Source organism: Phodopus roborovskii, unplaced genomic scaffold (genome assembly GCF_943737965.1).
Source record: "Phodopus roborovskii unplaced genomic scaffold, PHOROB, whole genome shotgun sequence".
In the NCBI taxonomy this organism is placed as follows: Eukaryota; Metazoa; Chordata; class Mammalia; order Rodentia; family Cricetidae; genus Phodopus; species Phodopus roborovskii.
The window spans coordinates 32,942,927-32,960,893 of NW_026126409.1; the positions used below are offsets into that span (position 1 = coordinate 32,942,927).

Consider the following 17,967-nt stretch of genomic DNA (forward strand, 5'->3'; position numbering starts at 1 on the left):
CTGAATTCCTAGAATTTGTCTGCCAGCACATTTGGGATCAGGGCCATTCTGTATGGAGCCAAAATTATCCCCAGCAATTTCTTCTGGCACAAGAAAAGAGTCACACACACTCCATAGCACAGGCCAATTAAGCCACAAGCACAAATCCAATTTTCTCTAGTTTGCACAGAATAACTAGTCTGTTAGTACTGCAGACTGCCAGAATCACTAGCTAATTACCTTTTCTTTCATGACAAGATTTGATCATACCTTAGTGGCATGAAGCTAGACACCAACTAGCTGTGACAATACCAATATTTTGCCACCCTTTTCAGAAATTTCTAAACAAATGTCCTGGGCTCAGGTTTTGTCCTGTGAAGCCCAGACAGACTTTTGTTTTATTAGTTTAATATTTTGTTCTGACATCTGCCAACAGATATGGCTTCTGGTTTAGCTGCTTCTCTTACTTTTGATTAATGCTGTTCTGCTTTGTTAAGACAAATTCACTGATTTGTGAACTGGGCACACTTGTGTTGCTCCTTCATCTAACATACAAATCTTGCCTTTTTCTCTAACCATCTCTCTTTTTTTACCTGAGACATATTTGGCTCTCAATATTTCCAATTTTCTTACTGTCCTAATATGATTAGAGATTTAACATGTTTGCATGAAAACAGAAAACTAAGGCTGTTATGTTCAGCAAGACTGCCATAAACCATTCCTATAACTTTAAAGATCTTTATGAGTTTCAGAACATCTTCACACACACAATTTGGTCCCCACAACAACCCTGTGAGGTAGGAAAGGACATCATTTAGCAGAGCAGAAAAGAGAAAAAGTGAGATACACACAGGCATTAGAATTCTGCTTCTATCTTAGAGCTTACTGTTAAAACAAAAAGGAAAGTAAAATCCTGAGACTTATGCTCTGTTAGCTCACAGAGAGGAAACAACATGAAAACAACATGGCATCTTGCATCTTTATTATTCCTGCATTTTCTTTTCTTCTCTTGTATTTCATTTTTCTTTTATAATTTATACAAAATATCTCCATTTCTATTTCAATATTTATTTTCAAATATATATATATGTATATATAGATAGCTATGTGTATTTATACATATATTTAAAACATAAAATGCAAACAAAGGTAAATAGCTTTCTAGATTAAAATCAAACATTGATTTTCATCATCAAAATGTTTTTGTATGAAATGAATAGCCAATTAATGAAGTTAAATTCGGTTCTTATTCAAATGTTTTGAAGACATTATTAAAGTTCTGCTCTCTCTCTGTTTCTCTCTCTCTCACATACATATGATTTGATTTGGAGAATAAGAAGGTAGGAAAGGGAAACAATACAAATAAAGTTATCTTCAATATACAAAGGGATGAAGATTATTTATCTCCTCTCAATATCTATATAGCCCTACAGTCCTATTCTTTCCCCATACCAGTTTTCTCTGGTTTGTTTATAACTGGTATAGCTATAAAGTTAGGGAAAATATTTATTGTTATATCTGGTTCCAAAACATACATAATGAATGAGTGAATGAATGGATGGCTAGATTTCCTTTTATTCCATCCATATTTCTATTTGAGAATAATGTCTTGAGCTTAACAAATCTATATTTAGTCAAGGTCCATGAAGTTTCTCCTAGAAACCAATGGATTAAATTGGATTCCATAAGATTAGGTGAGAGAAGGTCTGCAGGAGGAAGGGACATCTCATTAGTCAGCATGTGAAGGGTGAAGGGTGAACAATGTCATGGGGCAGGGCTCATTGTAGCAGAGTTCATGATGGTGAACATATGACACTGGGGCCTGAACAGCACCCAGAGTTGGGAGAAGTCATGGAGAAGCCAGGCATGACATGACACAGGAACCAAGGTCATTTGGAGGAGTTGCATAAAGATCCCAGAAGTCAGTTGTGCTGAAGGCTTGTCCAAAGGCGAAAGGCCTTTTAAGGAGATGATAGCAGAGGGCTCTGCCCAACCCACCTGATCTTAAAACGGTCCTGCCCCAGTATGATCAGGTGGTTATACTGATCCTGACACATATGCAAAAGAGGAAATCAGGGTTATTTTATTATACTTAAATGATGCTGGAGTTATTAAAATATACACTGAATTAAGTCAATACAAAGATTAAAGGTCATAATTGACCTTCTGTATGGAACTGAGTAATTCCATACATAATAACCCACAGAACCATTTTGGAGGCATTTGCAAGATCTCATTGTAAAATTCACATAACCTTTGAACTACCTATTCTACTTCTAGTAAATCCTATATTTAACAGTATTTTCCTAAAATAGCATAGAAGATGGTGAATGTAACATTGATTATTAAAGCCAAATCAAAGCAAGCAAAAATTATTGACCATTCAAGAGTAGGGAAATAAAAGAATAATTAGTGGCAATTGTGGTATCTCTGTAATTTTGAGAGATTTCTCACCGAGAGAAAAGAGGATAAAGCATATGTGATTGCAAGGTAAACACAGAAAGTCAGGGCATTTTATATTAGATTTGCAGGCATATTATTATTTATTCATTTGGAGTATTGTGGATTGCTTTACAGTCTCACTGGGGACTGTAGAAGAATCAAGAGACTGTATGTACTCATCCACAAAAATAGCTCTTACTGCTTTCTCAAAGTATTCAAACTCCCAAATAGCCATACAAATTTGTAATGTAAATTTCTAGACATAGCTGAAAATTATTACAAGCATTTCGAAGCTACAGGAAACAGAAAGTAGTATGGTTTTTCATTGTATAGATTAAGAGTAGAGATGCTCTTTATGTGCCAAACACAACTGCAATGTTTCAAAGCTCTGAGGGAGCATCAGAGAAAGGAGATGAGGTCAAGACACTTTATATAAAATTGTGAGAAAATGAAGGCATAGACAAAGATACACAGAAACTTAAGGACTAGGGTCTGATAAGAGATCAACTGAAATTATATGGGATGAAAGAGAAAAGAGATAAAGGGCCATTAACAAACATCTAGCAGACAAGTGACCACCTGAAAGAAAACATGGACAATGGAATGTGATTATGTTGCCTTAGTATGTTAATAGCAGTAAAGAAAGCACAGAAGTACTGAGAAATCCACCATTCTTATATGTTGTTCAACTTTTAAGCATCATAGTTAAATTAGCTTCAATGGCTTATCAAAACCATAAATGATGCTAATTGTGCCATTTGTACCTGGTATTAGGTTAAAGTAACTATTTTGTGACAACAAAAAAAAATACTGATTCTATATTTTTAAAAATGATCAAAACTAAAACCAGCAAGGTTTGGTTTATAAAGACTTAACCATGATCTTTTTAAACCAAGCCCTGAATGAGGAGAGTGTGGCTATGGATCACACCAGTCATGCTCACAACATGCATTTGACATGTAGACTTTCTTTGGAAGACAGGGAAGCACTGTTTGGTTTTAAGAACCCAAGGGGTGGATCTTCATTCATCTTCACAATTATTACATTAAAGTATGTTCATCCTATACACAACAAATTGCTTATGAACTAGCTAATGGATGCCATATCAGCTGATATTTGTCTAATACCCAAGTTTTCTGCATTTCAATGATAGGTCTTCATTCCATTAATGAAGCTCCTTGATGGGAAGTCTATCCCTTTGAAGGTTGAAAGTCTTGGATATAGAATATGGTATTTTCAGGGTTTTAGTTAAAACAGAACAATACAAAACCAAAACCCTAACATTATTCTGTCAAGGTCTTCAAGTTATCCACATGTCTATATATGAGCTTTTCGTGAACTCACTTAGTATGTAAAGGGACTGTGATTATTTCTATTCATAGGCTTGATTTCCCTTCAGTGGGGAGAAATTAACTTGAAAATTGGACAATTTTCTATGTGATTTTTTTCTTTAGAAAATAGTACTCATCAAAAAAAAAAAAAAAAAAAAAAAAAAAAAAACCAGAAGAAGAAGAAAAAAAACAGTACAAATGCATAATGAGTTTGAAAAAGTTGTGTAATCTAATCTATTTGTTTTACTCCAATTAGCATGTTTTATTTAGAGGAAACTGGCTGGCTTCTACAGAAGCTCTGCAGATCAATGCTAAATCTCTCTATATTACTTTCAAGCCTACACCACGAGTATGACAATCTAACTTTATTAAAACTAAACTGACACAGGAAACGAGAAGACAAACACTTACTTGATATGCCTGCACTCCCCTTTTCTCCTTTTTGACCTTTTGGTCCAGGGTATCCTTAGGAAATAAAAACAGCAAAAGACAAAAAAAAAAAAAAAAAAAAAAAACAGTTAAACACAAAATGCTGATATATCACTCTCTTTCCCTGCCCCTCTTTCTTTCCTTATTCTTTTCCATGTTGGAGTGCTGGAGATTGCATCCCAGGCCTGTGTATCCTCATCACATACTATACCACTGAGCAATAGCCCTAAACTCCACATAACTTGCTTTAAATGGAAATAGGACACCACAAAATAAGATAACCATTTATAGCAACTTATAGTTAGTTAAAAATAATAACCAAGCCATGCTGATAATAATGATGGTCACTTTTGAAACCCCATTTTAACTTTGGTATTATAATATCAAAGTTATTTACACAGGTGTGGTATGTCCCCCTTTCACAAAACAGGCAAGATAATATAATTTCTGCAAACTAATTTTCATTTTCTTCTCTGACTCTACCTTTTTCCACCTCCAACAGTCCAGCATCTTCCAACTTAACCTGAATGTTTACTTTTTCTCAGTAAAAATTTATTTTTATGTCTCATTATTTATTCTTTTGTAACAGAATATGTTCAGGGACTTTATGGAATTCTGAAGATCCCATTCCAAAGTGTTCAGTGGTCCCTCAATCATTTAGTGTAATCACATTTGGCTATGAGAATTCCCATCCATTTACATTGGAATGTAGCTCAAGTGTTATATGGGGTCAGTAACTCATACATATAAGTTAAATGTGGAAATGTTGATTATTGGTATTTGTAAATGATTTGCTACTTTGCTCTCAGTTTCAGTTTAAATGGTCATGTCTGGGAGATAATTATTTGGTATCAAAAATTTCCATGGTGACAATTTCACCTAAAGAGAGAGATTCTGTTTTACTATTAATTCTTCTTTCAACAGGTATTAGATACCTCTCTTGTAAGTAGTATCATTTTAAAATCAATACAGGATTGGTTCCAGAGTTGTTTGGTGCAAAGGCAAAATCATGGTTAATGTTTTGGATTTCCCTTTAACTTTCCATTGGAACTATATCAGAAGATACAGCTTAAGAATCACAGCCTATGGAAAATTACCAATGATTTTAAAACTTTTTTTTCAATTATTTTGTTCTACCACATGCTAAGTTTGGGACTGAGGATGGCCTTTAAGCTTTTTAAAGCTGAGGGTTATTCTTCCATTATATGAAAATAATTCTTTCCATTGCACATTTGCTTTGAAAGTTAGACACTGTATTCACAGCATACTTTCCTTAAGAGATGACAGCTTCTGCAATTTTTACTGTACTTTTCTTCTCTCACAACTTAGCTAGACTCTGGTGTCTATGATTTTATACTCAATAAATGACAACTCAAAAGACTGACAACTCATATATGATTGTGTAAAATGTATAGATTGTGTGTGTATTTATATAATCTGTGTACAGAACTAGTGTGGGTGTATTTATATAATCTATGTAGAGAACTAATGTGTGTGTATTTATATGATCTGTGTACAGAAGTAGTATATATATATATATACTACATTATTATATATATATACTACATTATATATATATATATATATATATATATATATATAATCTGTGTATAGAACTAGTGTGTGTAGTGTGTGTGTATGTGTGTGTGTGATCTGTTTATAGAATAGTTTTCTTTAAGGGCATAGGAATTTTACTCTAATGGGCAAAATTAATTTCAAATCATTTTAGACTATAAAGTTAACTATGTGAGTGCTGCTATTCTACCAGGAATTTTTTTTTATGTTATTCAACTATTTTAGAAACACTGTCAATGAACAAATGTTGATTTGCACACTCTATGATAACAGCATAGCATTACAATACCTGATCTCCCAGCCTTTCCAGGTGACCCTGGATATCCTCGATTTCCAGGGAAGCCAGCTGGCCCCCGGTCACCTTTAAGGCCAGGAAGACCTGCATGATTAATAAAGAAAACACAAAATGTCTAACAATTCATTTTCAACATATTTGAGCATCAATAAATGAAGTAAGTGATTCTCTGAGGATAGTTTGACATTTTTCCTGTCATCATGCATTCAATTGAAAGATAATACAATATATGACATAAACACACTGCAATGAGAATGTTACAGTCAATTAAAATCACATTGTCAGTAAACTAAAGACACATTGTCTGTTTTAACCATAAGGTTATTATCAGTCAGAAAATTACAAGTGGTAGTTATCTGTATAACTGTTATGTAAAATTTTTGAAGCTTGAACTTTAAATATTTACATTAGTAAAAACAATACAAGCAAAAAAAGTATCAATGAGTGTTTATTTAAACAACAAAACCTTGAATTATTTATAGATATGACACACACATAATGAAATCTGAAAATTACCATTATCTCATTATCTCATATCTCCAAGGTGACTATAAACACGCCATTTGTAGAAAAGACTATTACTCTGGAATAAAATATTTATTGTAGAGTTAAGAAATTTAAAGTAAACTAATATAAAACACTTTGTGCCCAATTGTACCTTGTTTTCAGTGTTATCATCAATTAACTAAAAATCTATTAATGCAATTTTCTTTTGTATACTCCACGGAAGCATGTTATGAAAAATTGATTATACTTCTTTCTTCAATGTCAAACTTTACAAACATGCCTTGTTTACAACATCTTAGAAGCAGAATTTATATGTTTCTAATCCACAGAAAAATATTTTCTATGCATTTAGAAGTATATCTGAAACTGGATAAATTTTCTTCTAACAAATATTTTAAGAAATATAAGATGACAAATAGGAATATTACTCAACTTATAAAGTGTTTATTCTAAGAGAAATTAGGCATGTAATCCAAATAAATGGTGTTATATAATAAAGGTGGACCATTATAAATTAGAATATTTATGCAATGAATACTATATATGTATATATACATGTATATATAAATGTGACTATGTATACCAACTAGAGCATAAAATGGTTTAACTTATTCTACCCAGATAAACTGACATTAAGACATTCCTTCATTATGCAGCCTGACATCTGGTGTGTGTGTATTATAATAAAAAGCAATAGAACAATTTCTTGACATATTTCCAAGAGACTGATACTATAAAATGAATTATTTTCATTTGCTTCAAGAAAAAGTACATTCTAATCTACTATGCACACTAGAGGTTGTGTAATAATAATGATACATTGATTATTAAGGGCCCCTCTGGTAACCACTAAAGTTTCTAAGATATTCCTATCATGGCTGTGAAAGTAGGTATTTGTTAAGCTGAGTTTAATGTGTTAAATTGCAGTATATATGGAGTTTTAAATAAAGCAGAATTGTGATTGATCATCATCTATCCTTTATTTCCAGATTTGGTATCAAATTAATTTGAAGCAGTCAGACAGAACACTGAGCAAAATACAGCAATGAAGTGGGCAAGAATTCTATCTGTTTTGCAGTTTGGATAGTTTGATGCAGTTGTCACATGCATCAAGCCAAATATCAACCCTCCACCTGAAAGGGTTATTATCTAGCAGCAATTATAATTAACTGTTGTATGAGGGAACGGCATGGGGTCTATTTGTGTAAATTAACAGTGTCCTCAGAAATACACTAAACCCTTGGTACCATTCATCTTGACTGCCAACTTGATTGGATCAGGACTTTGACTAAAAAATTGCCCCTGTGTGTGTTGGGGGCAGAAAGTCCAGTGAGGGCATGTCTAAGAAGAATTTACTGAGAGGGAAGACCCTCTCCTGATGTGCATGACACCTTCCAGCAACAGCACAACAGTAATAAAAGCTTGAGGATTAAACAGTGCTGCTTGCTGTGTGACTCTGCTTCTTGCTGGCAAGTGTTTGTTCTGCTGTTGTGGTTACTGCTGCTGTTCCTGCTGAGGCTGTGGCCAATGTTCTTTCCTGCCATCAGACTCCAGCTTCTGATGTTACAACATGAACTGAAGAACAGTTACTCTGCAAGAATATCCTAAACATTTAGCTCCAGATTAGCACTGCCGAAGCAGTCAGCATTATGAACTGAGTAGCCAGTGGGTCCTCTCCCCTCCAGCATGAAGACAACCATTGAATTATCCATCCCCTACTGTGTAAATAACTGAATAATTCTTTCACATTTTCACACTTTTTATTTAAAATAGATTCTTCCCTCATATAATACAGCCCAAATACACTTTCCCCTCCCTCCATGCCTTGTAGCTACCCACTTCCCCTCTTCTTCATATGTACTTCCCTTTCATTTCCTCTTCAGAGAAAAAATAGCTCTCTAAGAAATGACACCAGACAGGACAAAACAAGATACAATAAGATAGGGTGAAAACCATCATATCAAGGCTGAACAAGACAACCCAATAAGCGGAAATGAATCTCAGGAGCAGGCAAAAGAGCTTAAGACACACCTGCTCCCACTGTTAGGAGTCCTACAAAAACAGCAAGCTAACAGTCGTAACTTACACAGAGGATTTGGTGCTCACCCGTGTAGGCCCATGTTGTTATTTCAGTCTCTGTGAACTGATGTGATCTGTGCTCTTCTGGTGTCCTCCAGCCCCTCTGACTCCTACATTCATTCCTCCTCATCCAACTATAGTTTTTCCTGATCTCTGAGGAGAGGAATCTGACAGAGATCTCCAATTTAGTATCTGCCTCTGTCTCCCTCTAATATTATGCAGTAGTCTGTTCCTCCGTATAACCATAATTCATTTGGTAGGAATCATGGTTTATTAGGTTGATATGGTGTCTGCTTATACTAGTAACAAAAGCTGAAAAGTTCAAACTACTTTATCTCACACGTCCATAGATCAGAACCTAGGAATAACTCTTCTAAAGCGATACTTTGTAAAGCAAGTCATGGCCAAACTGACTTTCTATGTTTGCACTATAGCAATTATTCTTCACAGTAGGGGGTACTTTCTTTCAGATCTTGATAACAGTAGCTTGGACAGACACAATAATGTTATTTACTTCTCCTACTTAAGATATGATGCATTTTTTTTTTAAAGATGTGTAGTGGCTTCAACAAGTAGAAGGATTTTGCTAGATAAAATAATTACTGCCATTATTATCAAAAGCATACACTCATTGGCTTTCAGAAAGATGAACACATACTATTTATAAATACAGGCATATAAGTACTAGTGTGTGATAGATACAGATTTTTAAAGCCTCATTGATCTTTTAATTACAAGATACACAATGTTATACTTGTATGATAGATGCTATTCATGCTTTCCATCCTTGGGCATATTTTGTTATGTAACTTTGGCTAGTAAAAATATTTATAAAAAAGAAAAACATTCATCTAAGGAGGAAAAACTAAGATGGAATCCAAGGTATTTATGTAAATTTTTGGCCAGTAGGCCTTTTTAATTGTGTTTAAACCTTTCAGGCTATTATATTTTCAAACAGTATGCAGGGAATTTATCTACAAAGAATAGCATTTGGATGGTGAGACAATTACATTATTATTGCTATTGTTGGCTTGAGGATTTTTTGAGCAAAGAAAAGTTCATGCTCTTTCTCTCCTTTTCTGTGTCTTCCATCATCTTCTTTCAAAACACTGCTTCTAAGCCTGCAACATGCTCAGAGGAAAATAATTCAGATCAAATTTTCTTTACGTAAAACAAAATACAGAGAGTGGCTGACAGCCAAGGCAGAAGTCACTCATATTTTAGACTTCACTTATTTCCTGACTATGTGAGTTTAAACAATATAGAGCAGCCAAGGAATATGTAAACTATATCCCATTTTTGTAACTCTTTAATGTGTCTGTATTCCTTGAAAAAGCAACATGAAGGCAATTTTCTTGTTATCTTTCACTTATACCTTTATATGTACTATATACTATATGTAGTCTCTCCCAAAAGTCCTCAGACTCATATACAACCTTATGTAGTAACTCTGGCTGAAACATTAAATGTCCCACAAAAATCAATAGTTAGTGCTTGGGCTAGAGAGATGACCCAGTAATTAAAAGCACTGACTGGTCTTTCAGAAGACCCATGTTTGATTCCTGGAACCCATTTGGCAACTAACAACTGTCTGTAACTTAAGTTCTCTGGGATCAGATACCTTTTTTACATCTCAGCTGATACCAGGCATGCACAGGGCACACAGGCATATGTGCAGCCAAAACATCCATGCACATAAAAATAATAAAATATTTTTAAATGAATTAATTCTTACCAAAGCCACACCACTAGGATGTGGCCACCACCATAAGTTCACTGGTAAAACAAGATGCCACTACAGCCATGTGATTAGAATGCTAGAATACATATTTCCTAACATGTGAGAGGGCTTATAAACAGTCACACACACACACATAGTACAGAAACAATGAAACGGATATTCTTTCCTAAACACAAACATGTATACGTATTATTCAACCTCATGGTATATGATTAAGTGGTTATTATATCCTTACCTATTAAGCCTGGAACACCAGGTCGACCACTTTCTCCAGTGAGCCCTCTGTCTCCCTTTTCTCCTGGGCGTCCAGGAGGCCCTTTAAAAAACCACAAATATTGACAATAATTAAAAAGCACAGGTAAGTTTATTATTTATAAAGACAGTTCAATGGAAATTCAAATATTTCTATTTGCTGCACATTAACATAAAATTAACAACTATGATCTTCCTAAATGGCTAAGTACCCTGCCATTGAGAACCATAATGTCCTCATCTGAAAAAGATGCCATAACTTTAAATTAACACAAATAAAATGTTTTTTGTGAGGTTAACATTTTGCTAGGTTCTAAGTACCTAGTGACAGAGAAAGGGGCACTGCAATAGCACAAAATGACATCAGTATTGTGCACATATTAAGAACTTATATATATAATATTTTTGGAGGTGATAAATATACATACATTTGTGTGTGTGAATGTATGTTAATATCACAACAATTAAAGGAATAGGAGAAATTAATGTGAATTACAGAAAGTAGGGTACATGGAACAGCTGGAGGGAGGAATTGGATGGGAGAAATTAAATGTAATTCTATTTTAATTTTAAAAATCCTAAAAAATATAAACTATGTGTTGATAAAATTAAGCCATTCATTTTCTAGATAGAATGAGTAAAATATAGACCATGTAGAACAATTGCAAGGCTGAAACAACACACAAAACTGGAAAATGGTGGCTTATATTAGGAGTTTTAAGAGAGATATAAAATATAAATATCTTATTTGAAATATTGTACATAAGAAAAATTAAGAGGAATTGTGCCCAGAGGTCTAAAAAGATGACCCCAATTAACAATCTAAGCAATAGTGGAGAGGATACCTTAAATGCCCTTCTCTGATAATAAGATTGATGATTACCATATACGCCATCCTAGAGCCTTCATCTATTAGCTGATGGAAGCAGAAGCAGACACCCACAGCTAAACTCCTGGAATCCAGTTGCAGACAGGGAGGAGTGATAAGCAAATAGGTCAAGACCAGACAGGAGAAACCCACAGAAACTGCTGACCTGAACAAGGGGAGGCTCATTGGACTCCAGTCTGATAGCTGGGGAACCAGCATAGTAGTGACCCAGATTTCCTGAATTTGGTGTTATTTTGGAGGACTGGGCAGTCTATGGGGTCTCTAGTAATGGTTCAGTATTTATCCCTAGTATACAAATGGACTTTGGGATCCACATAGAGGGATACTCCCTCAGCCTAGACACTTGAGGGAAGGCCTGGGTCCTGCTCCAAATGATATGAGAGACTCTGAGGACTCTCCATGGAAGGTCTCACCTTTCCTGAGAGGCAGAAGGAGGATGGGATGGGGGTTGTTGAGGGAAACAGGGGAGGACAGGAGGTACAGGAACTGGGACTGATATGTAAAACAAGTTTCTTTCAAATTTAAATAAAAAATTATTCTAAAGTAAGAGCAATGTATATGGTCTTTCTTGGAGCAAGAAACTACTTGAAGAATGAGACAATTTACAAAGACTAGAAAAACAACAGATTTGAGAATATAGATGGTTATGTTGATTAAGAGTCAATGTGTTGTGTGATATCTAACCAAACTCTCAAAGATATGTTTAATAAACAGGAAAGGGTAATAAATACCCACAGAGATAGATTGTGCAATGCTTTAATAACTTTACATTTTCTAAATGTTAATGAGAAAGGAAATGACAGCTGTGGAGAGACATTAGATAATAATGATAATAATCCCTGCTGAATATAATCATACTATATACTTTAAAGCTGCGCTGGTGTCAGAATGGAAACCAGGATATGTGTTATCTTGGGCAAGAGGTTTTGCTTTTGTTTACATAGGAGAAGAAAAGCTATGAATACCATCAAAGTTGATAAATATAAGATTCAAACATGAGATACCTCTTGAATAGAAGAGATGATATATAGTCCATCTAACAGTGTGACCATTCAATCTATACTAATGTAGAAGACTAAGAAATGATTTTCATTTTATAAGATGTAATTTGCCAAAAAGGAAACCCCCAAAGTTAGGCAGGGTTTTGTTTTTGTCTTTCCAGGAGAATGAAGGCATCAAGCCAAGGGATCTGAAAACCCCTGGACAAATGAGACAACTGAAGGAAAAGGACACATCACCCATAAAAAATGTCCCAAGAAAAACAGTAATTGGCCTTTGGTATATCACGTTTCCAACAGGATAACATTTCATAAATATTCTCGAATATTTGTTTCTCCTATTCTCTACAAACATATAATACAAATTATATGTAGTTCCAATTCAATTAAAAATTAAAGTTGGCTTTTGTGTTGGAGTGTGGCTCTCACCTTTTCTAAAATCTGTCTCATGTCAGAAAAGCTACCTGATATGGGATAGAAGCAAAACCAAAATTAAGGGACTATTCTATTGCCACTAATCTCATAATCCTTTGGTTTTATTTCGGCTCTTTAAACCTTTTAAGTTATAAATATTATCTCAAAATTTATATGATTAATATATACATATATATTTTAAATGTTTTGCCACACTATTAATAGTCATAAAGAGTTTTTTCTTTTGGAGTTGAGTTTCTATCAGTAAACTAGGAAAGAAGGGTTTGTATTCTTGATGTACATAACAAATTGTAGTCCTTTAACCTCTTTGAGATCTGCTGCATGTGACATGTAAAATGTTTAAGTTTTGTGCAGTGAACCATGATGATGCCTAAGAGTGACAGTGACTTTTCAAGTCTCCAAAAGGAGGATGGGGCCCTACACCAATGAAATCACCTGAATTCTATTAAACTGACAAACACCACCCAAAGACTGGCTTTAGACTACAAACTGCTCTGGACAATTTCAAGATGGCTAAGATGGTCTAGCCTCACAGACTACTCTAAGCAGGACGTGAGATAAGCCCTGTACTTTCCCATTACACAGAGACTAGACAACTTACAGTTGGCTCTTCTAGGACTTGACAATTTTTTCAGGACCCCCTAAAGATGCCATTACCCCCAGACAACAAGAAATAGTTTTGAGAACATGTCACCCACATTTCCAAGAGGAGGGGTGGGCAATTTTTGGTAGTTCAGTAGGTTATGGATATTTGTCATCATTTAAGGGAGTTGGTTACAAGTTGTCATTGACAATGGTCAGGAAAGGCTGGAAAAAAGACATTAGATTCAGGGGTCTTGTACTGAAAAGTAAAATGGAAGATATAGAAATGATAGGATAAAAGAATAAATTATTAAATCTACATTTAAACCCAAAAGGCAATTACTAGTCTTAAATATTTTACAATGGTATGGATTTTTGTATATTGATAGAAATTTGAGGGAGTTTTGGTTAGAACTTAGTGTACATATGTTTCTACTCTTTTTAAAGTACCTATACAGCTCATTTAATAATGAAATGTTCATTTCTAGTGCTTGAAAGTTGCTATTTTTACAAACTGTTTAAGATAATAAAGAAATGTAGGTTAACAGTCACCTATTATAATTAAAAGTAGTCACGTTAGTATGTTTGCAAGGTCAAACACAGATATATGTCAAGACAAGTGGTCTTCAAACACTTCAAATATCTACAGAATATGGCATTTAAAATGTTTCAATAACAAAAGGGTTTTTTTTTTTTATTGTTGTTTTGCTTTGTTTCTATGACAATGAGTCATGACTGCTCCTGGAATCACCAATCTATTTCAGAGAAGATGATTGACATCAAAGAAACTTTACTTTCTTTTTGATAAAGTTTACTTTCTTTTTGATAAAAGTTAGCCATTGGTCAAGAAACTATCCTTGTCTCAACTGCTGACAATATACCACCCAAAACAGACAAGTAGGACAAAAAAAAAAAAAAGAAAAGAAAAGAAAAAGAAAAATGACTGTCAAACCTTGCCAAGAAAAGGTGGGAAAATCCTTTAAATTTACTGTGTTTCAAAAACGTCTGTCCGATAATTTTTTCCCTGTAAGGCAAAGATGGATGCCACAATATTACAGAGGCACCTTGGGTAATTGTCCAGGCAGATAGCCAGACAGCTGTTTTTGTCATTTCTTGATTTTGTAAGTTGTTTACTCTGTACTTCCTATTTACTCAGGTAATACATCCTTCTTATGTCTCTGATGAAGTTGGACACTAAATATAGTTTTCCTTGTTATTAATTTCAGAAAAGCAACTCACAAAGGGGTACAAAGTATATGAGGTTGAGAGACATGAAGAGAGTTTTGGGTCAATATGGAAGTTAGGATATAAAGTAAATAAATATAACACATTGTACTCACCAAGATAGGATAGATAACGGAGTGTCAAAGGCAAATGGACTGTACATTACTAATTCTTGCCTGTATATATTTGCATATATTTATTGTATGTAGTTTTATGTTATTTAAAACCTTTGCTTTTTATTTAGACAAAAGCGGCAAGTGATGTGATATTTTGATTGTGGTCTGTCAAATAAAGCTTGCTTTTAGTCAGAAAGTAGAGCTAGCCACTAGATGACCAAAATTAATCATAGAAGTTGGAGGATTGTAGACAGAGAAGAGACAGGTAGTGGTGAGGCAGGGCTGAGAGAGGATCTCAGCCCTTTTGGATGTAGGAACAGTCGTGGTAGAAAGTGATTGTGGCTGCTCCCCTGTTTCTCTGCTCTTCCAGGGATTTTTTCCCCCTGAATATATGACTACTGATTTTTTAATTGATAAAGATTAGATTCTCACTTGTCAAGGAATTGATATTTTCAAAGTGTGGGACATAGTTTGAAATGCACAATTGAAGTAGCCAATTATTCAAAGGCTGATGAATCTAGACTTTTCTTTACTGTGTGTTTTAATGTACTACTAAAGAAAGAATGGGTATGACATGCACTGTACATAAGCTACAAAGTATAGTAGTAAAGAAAATATCCTAGCAACAAGCTGACACCAGGCATAGAAATGAGCCACGTGATCAAGATTCATGCCACTACTTCATTTCCAGAGAAAAACATTAACTTGAAATTGGCAGATATTATCTTTCAATTTGAAAGCATCATTTTTTATTACATATCAATATATCTGTAATATCTTTTATATTTGATAAATTGTGAAGTTTTAGAAAACTTAGGACAAAATATATAAATTGGGATACAACATTGCATAGAGCATATATGAGTCTCCAGATTCAATCTGCACACCAATAAATAAATGATTAAGAGAAAAAAGTTAGCAATGAATTAAGTCAAATTATACTGTATAGACAACAGGTGCTGATTTTAAGTTTCATTGGTCTTAAGGTCTGAATGACCCTACTTCTTAATTGTATTAAAATAGTAAATGTTTGATAAAAATCTCATGTGGTTATGAATTTCTAATGTAATTATTAATGAGGCAAAAATACTGACATCCTCAAATAAAGCTTAATGGACATAGGAGATAGAATGAGACTGTCCAATTTTACTTCAGTTATTTTCTTATAGATTCTTGTATATATCTTGAAAATTCCCTAAGAGACACTGTAGAGCAAATATCACGCAGCATTTCCCTTTTATTAGTTATAATAAATAATTCAGCAATCATTCAATTTACATATAATAAAGAGCAAATACTGGGTGCTTAATTACACACACACACACACACACACACACACACACACATATATATATATGTTTAATATTCAGAAGCCAAATCCACATCAATTATCATCCTCATAAAATCACCAAAATAATTGTGGACATAAAAGTGTATATGGAATAAGACAAAATAAGAAAATGAATTTCCAAATTATTATTTTATGCAGAAGGAAGGTGACCCAGAAAAGATGGATGACAAAGATTTTTTTCAAATGATTAATTGGCTAGCTTAAGGGCAAGTCTGAATAAATTCTTTTAACAAAAAGTAAGATGAATAATATAGACTAAACTCCAGTTTGCAAAAGTTCATAACATAGAAGTGAAGTGTAATCTCGAACAGAGGGGCAAGGGAGTGTGTCATGAAGCCAAGCACTTTCAGTTCCTTCCTTAACTCAGTTACCTTTTAAGATGCTGACTAGTGTTAACATATGTCACAACACATTTCAACAGTGATCAAGATAAGCAGCGTGTATCATAAACTTTCCAAACCCTTTTTGGTAACTTTGAAGAAGAGATAAATTCAGTACAAAACAATCCACATCAACTATAGAAAAGGCAGAACAGGAAAGGGTGAGAGACATAAATCAAGCTGGAAAATGGAAAACAACAACACAAAGAAGTAGAAATAGAGGCAGGGAAAAGAAGATGTCAGACTGTATTTTCAAAAACAAGATTTTTTTTTACAGGAGATAAACTTTAAAAACACACACCAGAAAGTTAAAACTATAAAAAGTTATCCATATAGTGAAAAAAACTAAAATCTAATATGTAGACATAAAGGACTTATTCTTACTAAAGGATAAGTTTCATTGCAATTGAAGATATTGATAGATCTATGACTATCTTGAAGAATTCAAGAGGCATTTTAATTAAAGTATAGTCAGATAAGAAGTAACAGATGTTTTGTGCTTACATAGTCATCATCTCTCCTTTATTTTTTGAGACAAGCTCTCACTGTGAAGTCTACTCTGGCCTTGAACTTGTGGTGGCCTGCTGCCTGAGCCTTCCCAATGCTGACTCACTATCTCTGGTTTTACATTTCTCTTTAAGGAATTCTAGGGTGTGGGGGACCCTACCATGTCTGGCTTCATATTACATGTTTTGAGCATTTGTATTAACTGTATCCTCAAAAACCATTTAAACGACAGAAGTCTGTACATAATGAATGATACATTTTAATGTCTCGTTTTCAGATGAAATGTCTTACCTTGAATTAAGGTGATATTTTTCAGTGTCTGCGAGTGTTCCCAGTCCTTCAGCCTGAGGTCATTAGTGATGTTATTCAATACTTTCATTTCCTCTTTTATTTCCTGTTCCACATGTTCTTGTTCTTCTTTTACAGACTGGATTTCTGCTGAGAGTTTCTGCACATGCTCCTCTAACTTACTGATGTCCTGTAAAACATCATAAGCATCTCAACCTTTGTTACACACAGTTAGCAAATGTGTATGTGCACAGAGATTTTGAAATTTGGATGCTTATGTTTCAAAAGCATATAGCATTGGGTGAGTGCTTTGGGATAAGAATAAGAAAATGGGTGATCAAAGGTACAGCTCTCTGGCTGCAAAGCATTTCTTCTTCTGGATAAATAGTTTATTAAGATCTCTAGTCGAGACAAATAAAATTGGTTGCCTATACATCTAAGAATTCTTCTACTCCCAAATATACAAATGTTAATATTGAAAATTAAAAATCAGATCTTGCCATGGGAGTTCTAACTTATCTAAAGTAAAATTTCTTTATAGTTCATTTGGGGCAAAACATTTTTATT

General features: G+C 34.1%; 1 protein-coding gene across 2 annotated transcripts in view; it reads right to left on the reverse strand.

Annotated features, from left to right (window-relative positions):
* Nucleotides 1-17,967, reverse strand: part of Msr1 (macrophage scavenger receptor 1) — a 66,058-nt gene that overhangs the window by 26,462 nt on the left and 21,629 nt on the right. Inside the window, exons 5-9 of one of the 2 annotated variants that reach the window (XM_051182290.1) lie at nucleotides 17,404-17,590; nucleotides 10,614-10,694; nucleotides 6,046-6,135; nucleotides 4,164-4,217; nucleotides 704-2,027 (exon numbers count right to left, since the gene is read on the reverse strand). In XM_051182290.1, the coding sequence (XP_051038247.1) occupies nucleotides 2,017-2,027; nucleotides 4,164-4,217; nucleotides 6,046-6,135; nucleotides 10,614-10,694; nucleotides 17,404-17,590 (423 nt within the window). In that variant the 3' untranslated portion in view covers nucleotides 704-2,016. Of the gene's footprint in view, nucleotides 1-703; nucleotides 2,028-4,163; nucleotides 4,218-6,045; nucleotides 6,136-10,613; nucleotides 10,695-17,403; nucleotides 17,591-17,967 lie in introns of those variants that run through there. The other variant, XM_051182289.1, reaches the window with a different exon arrangement.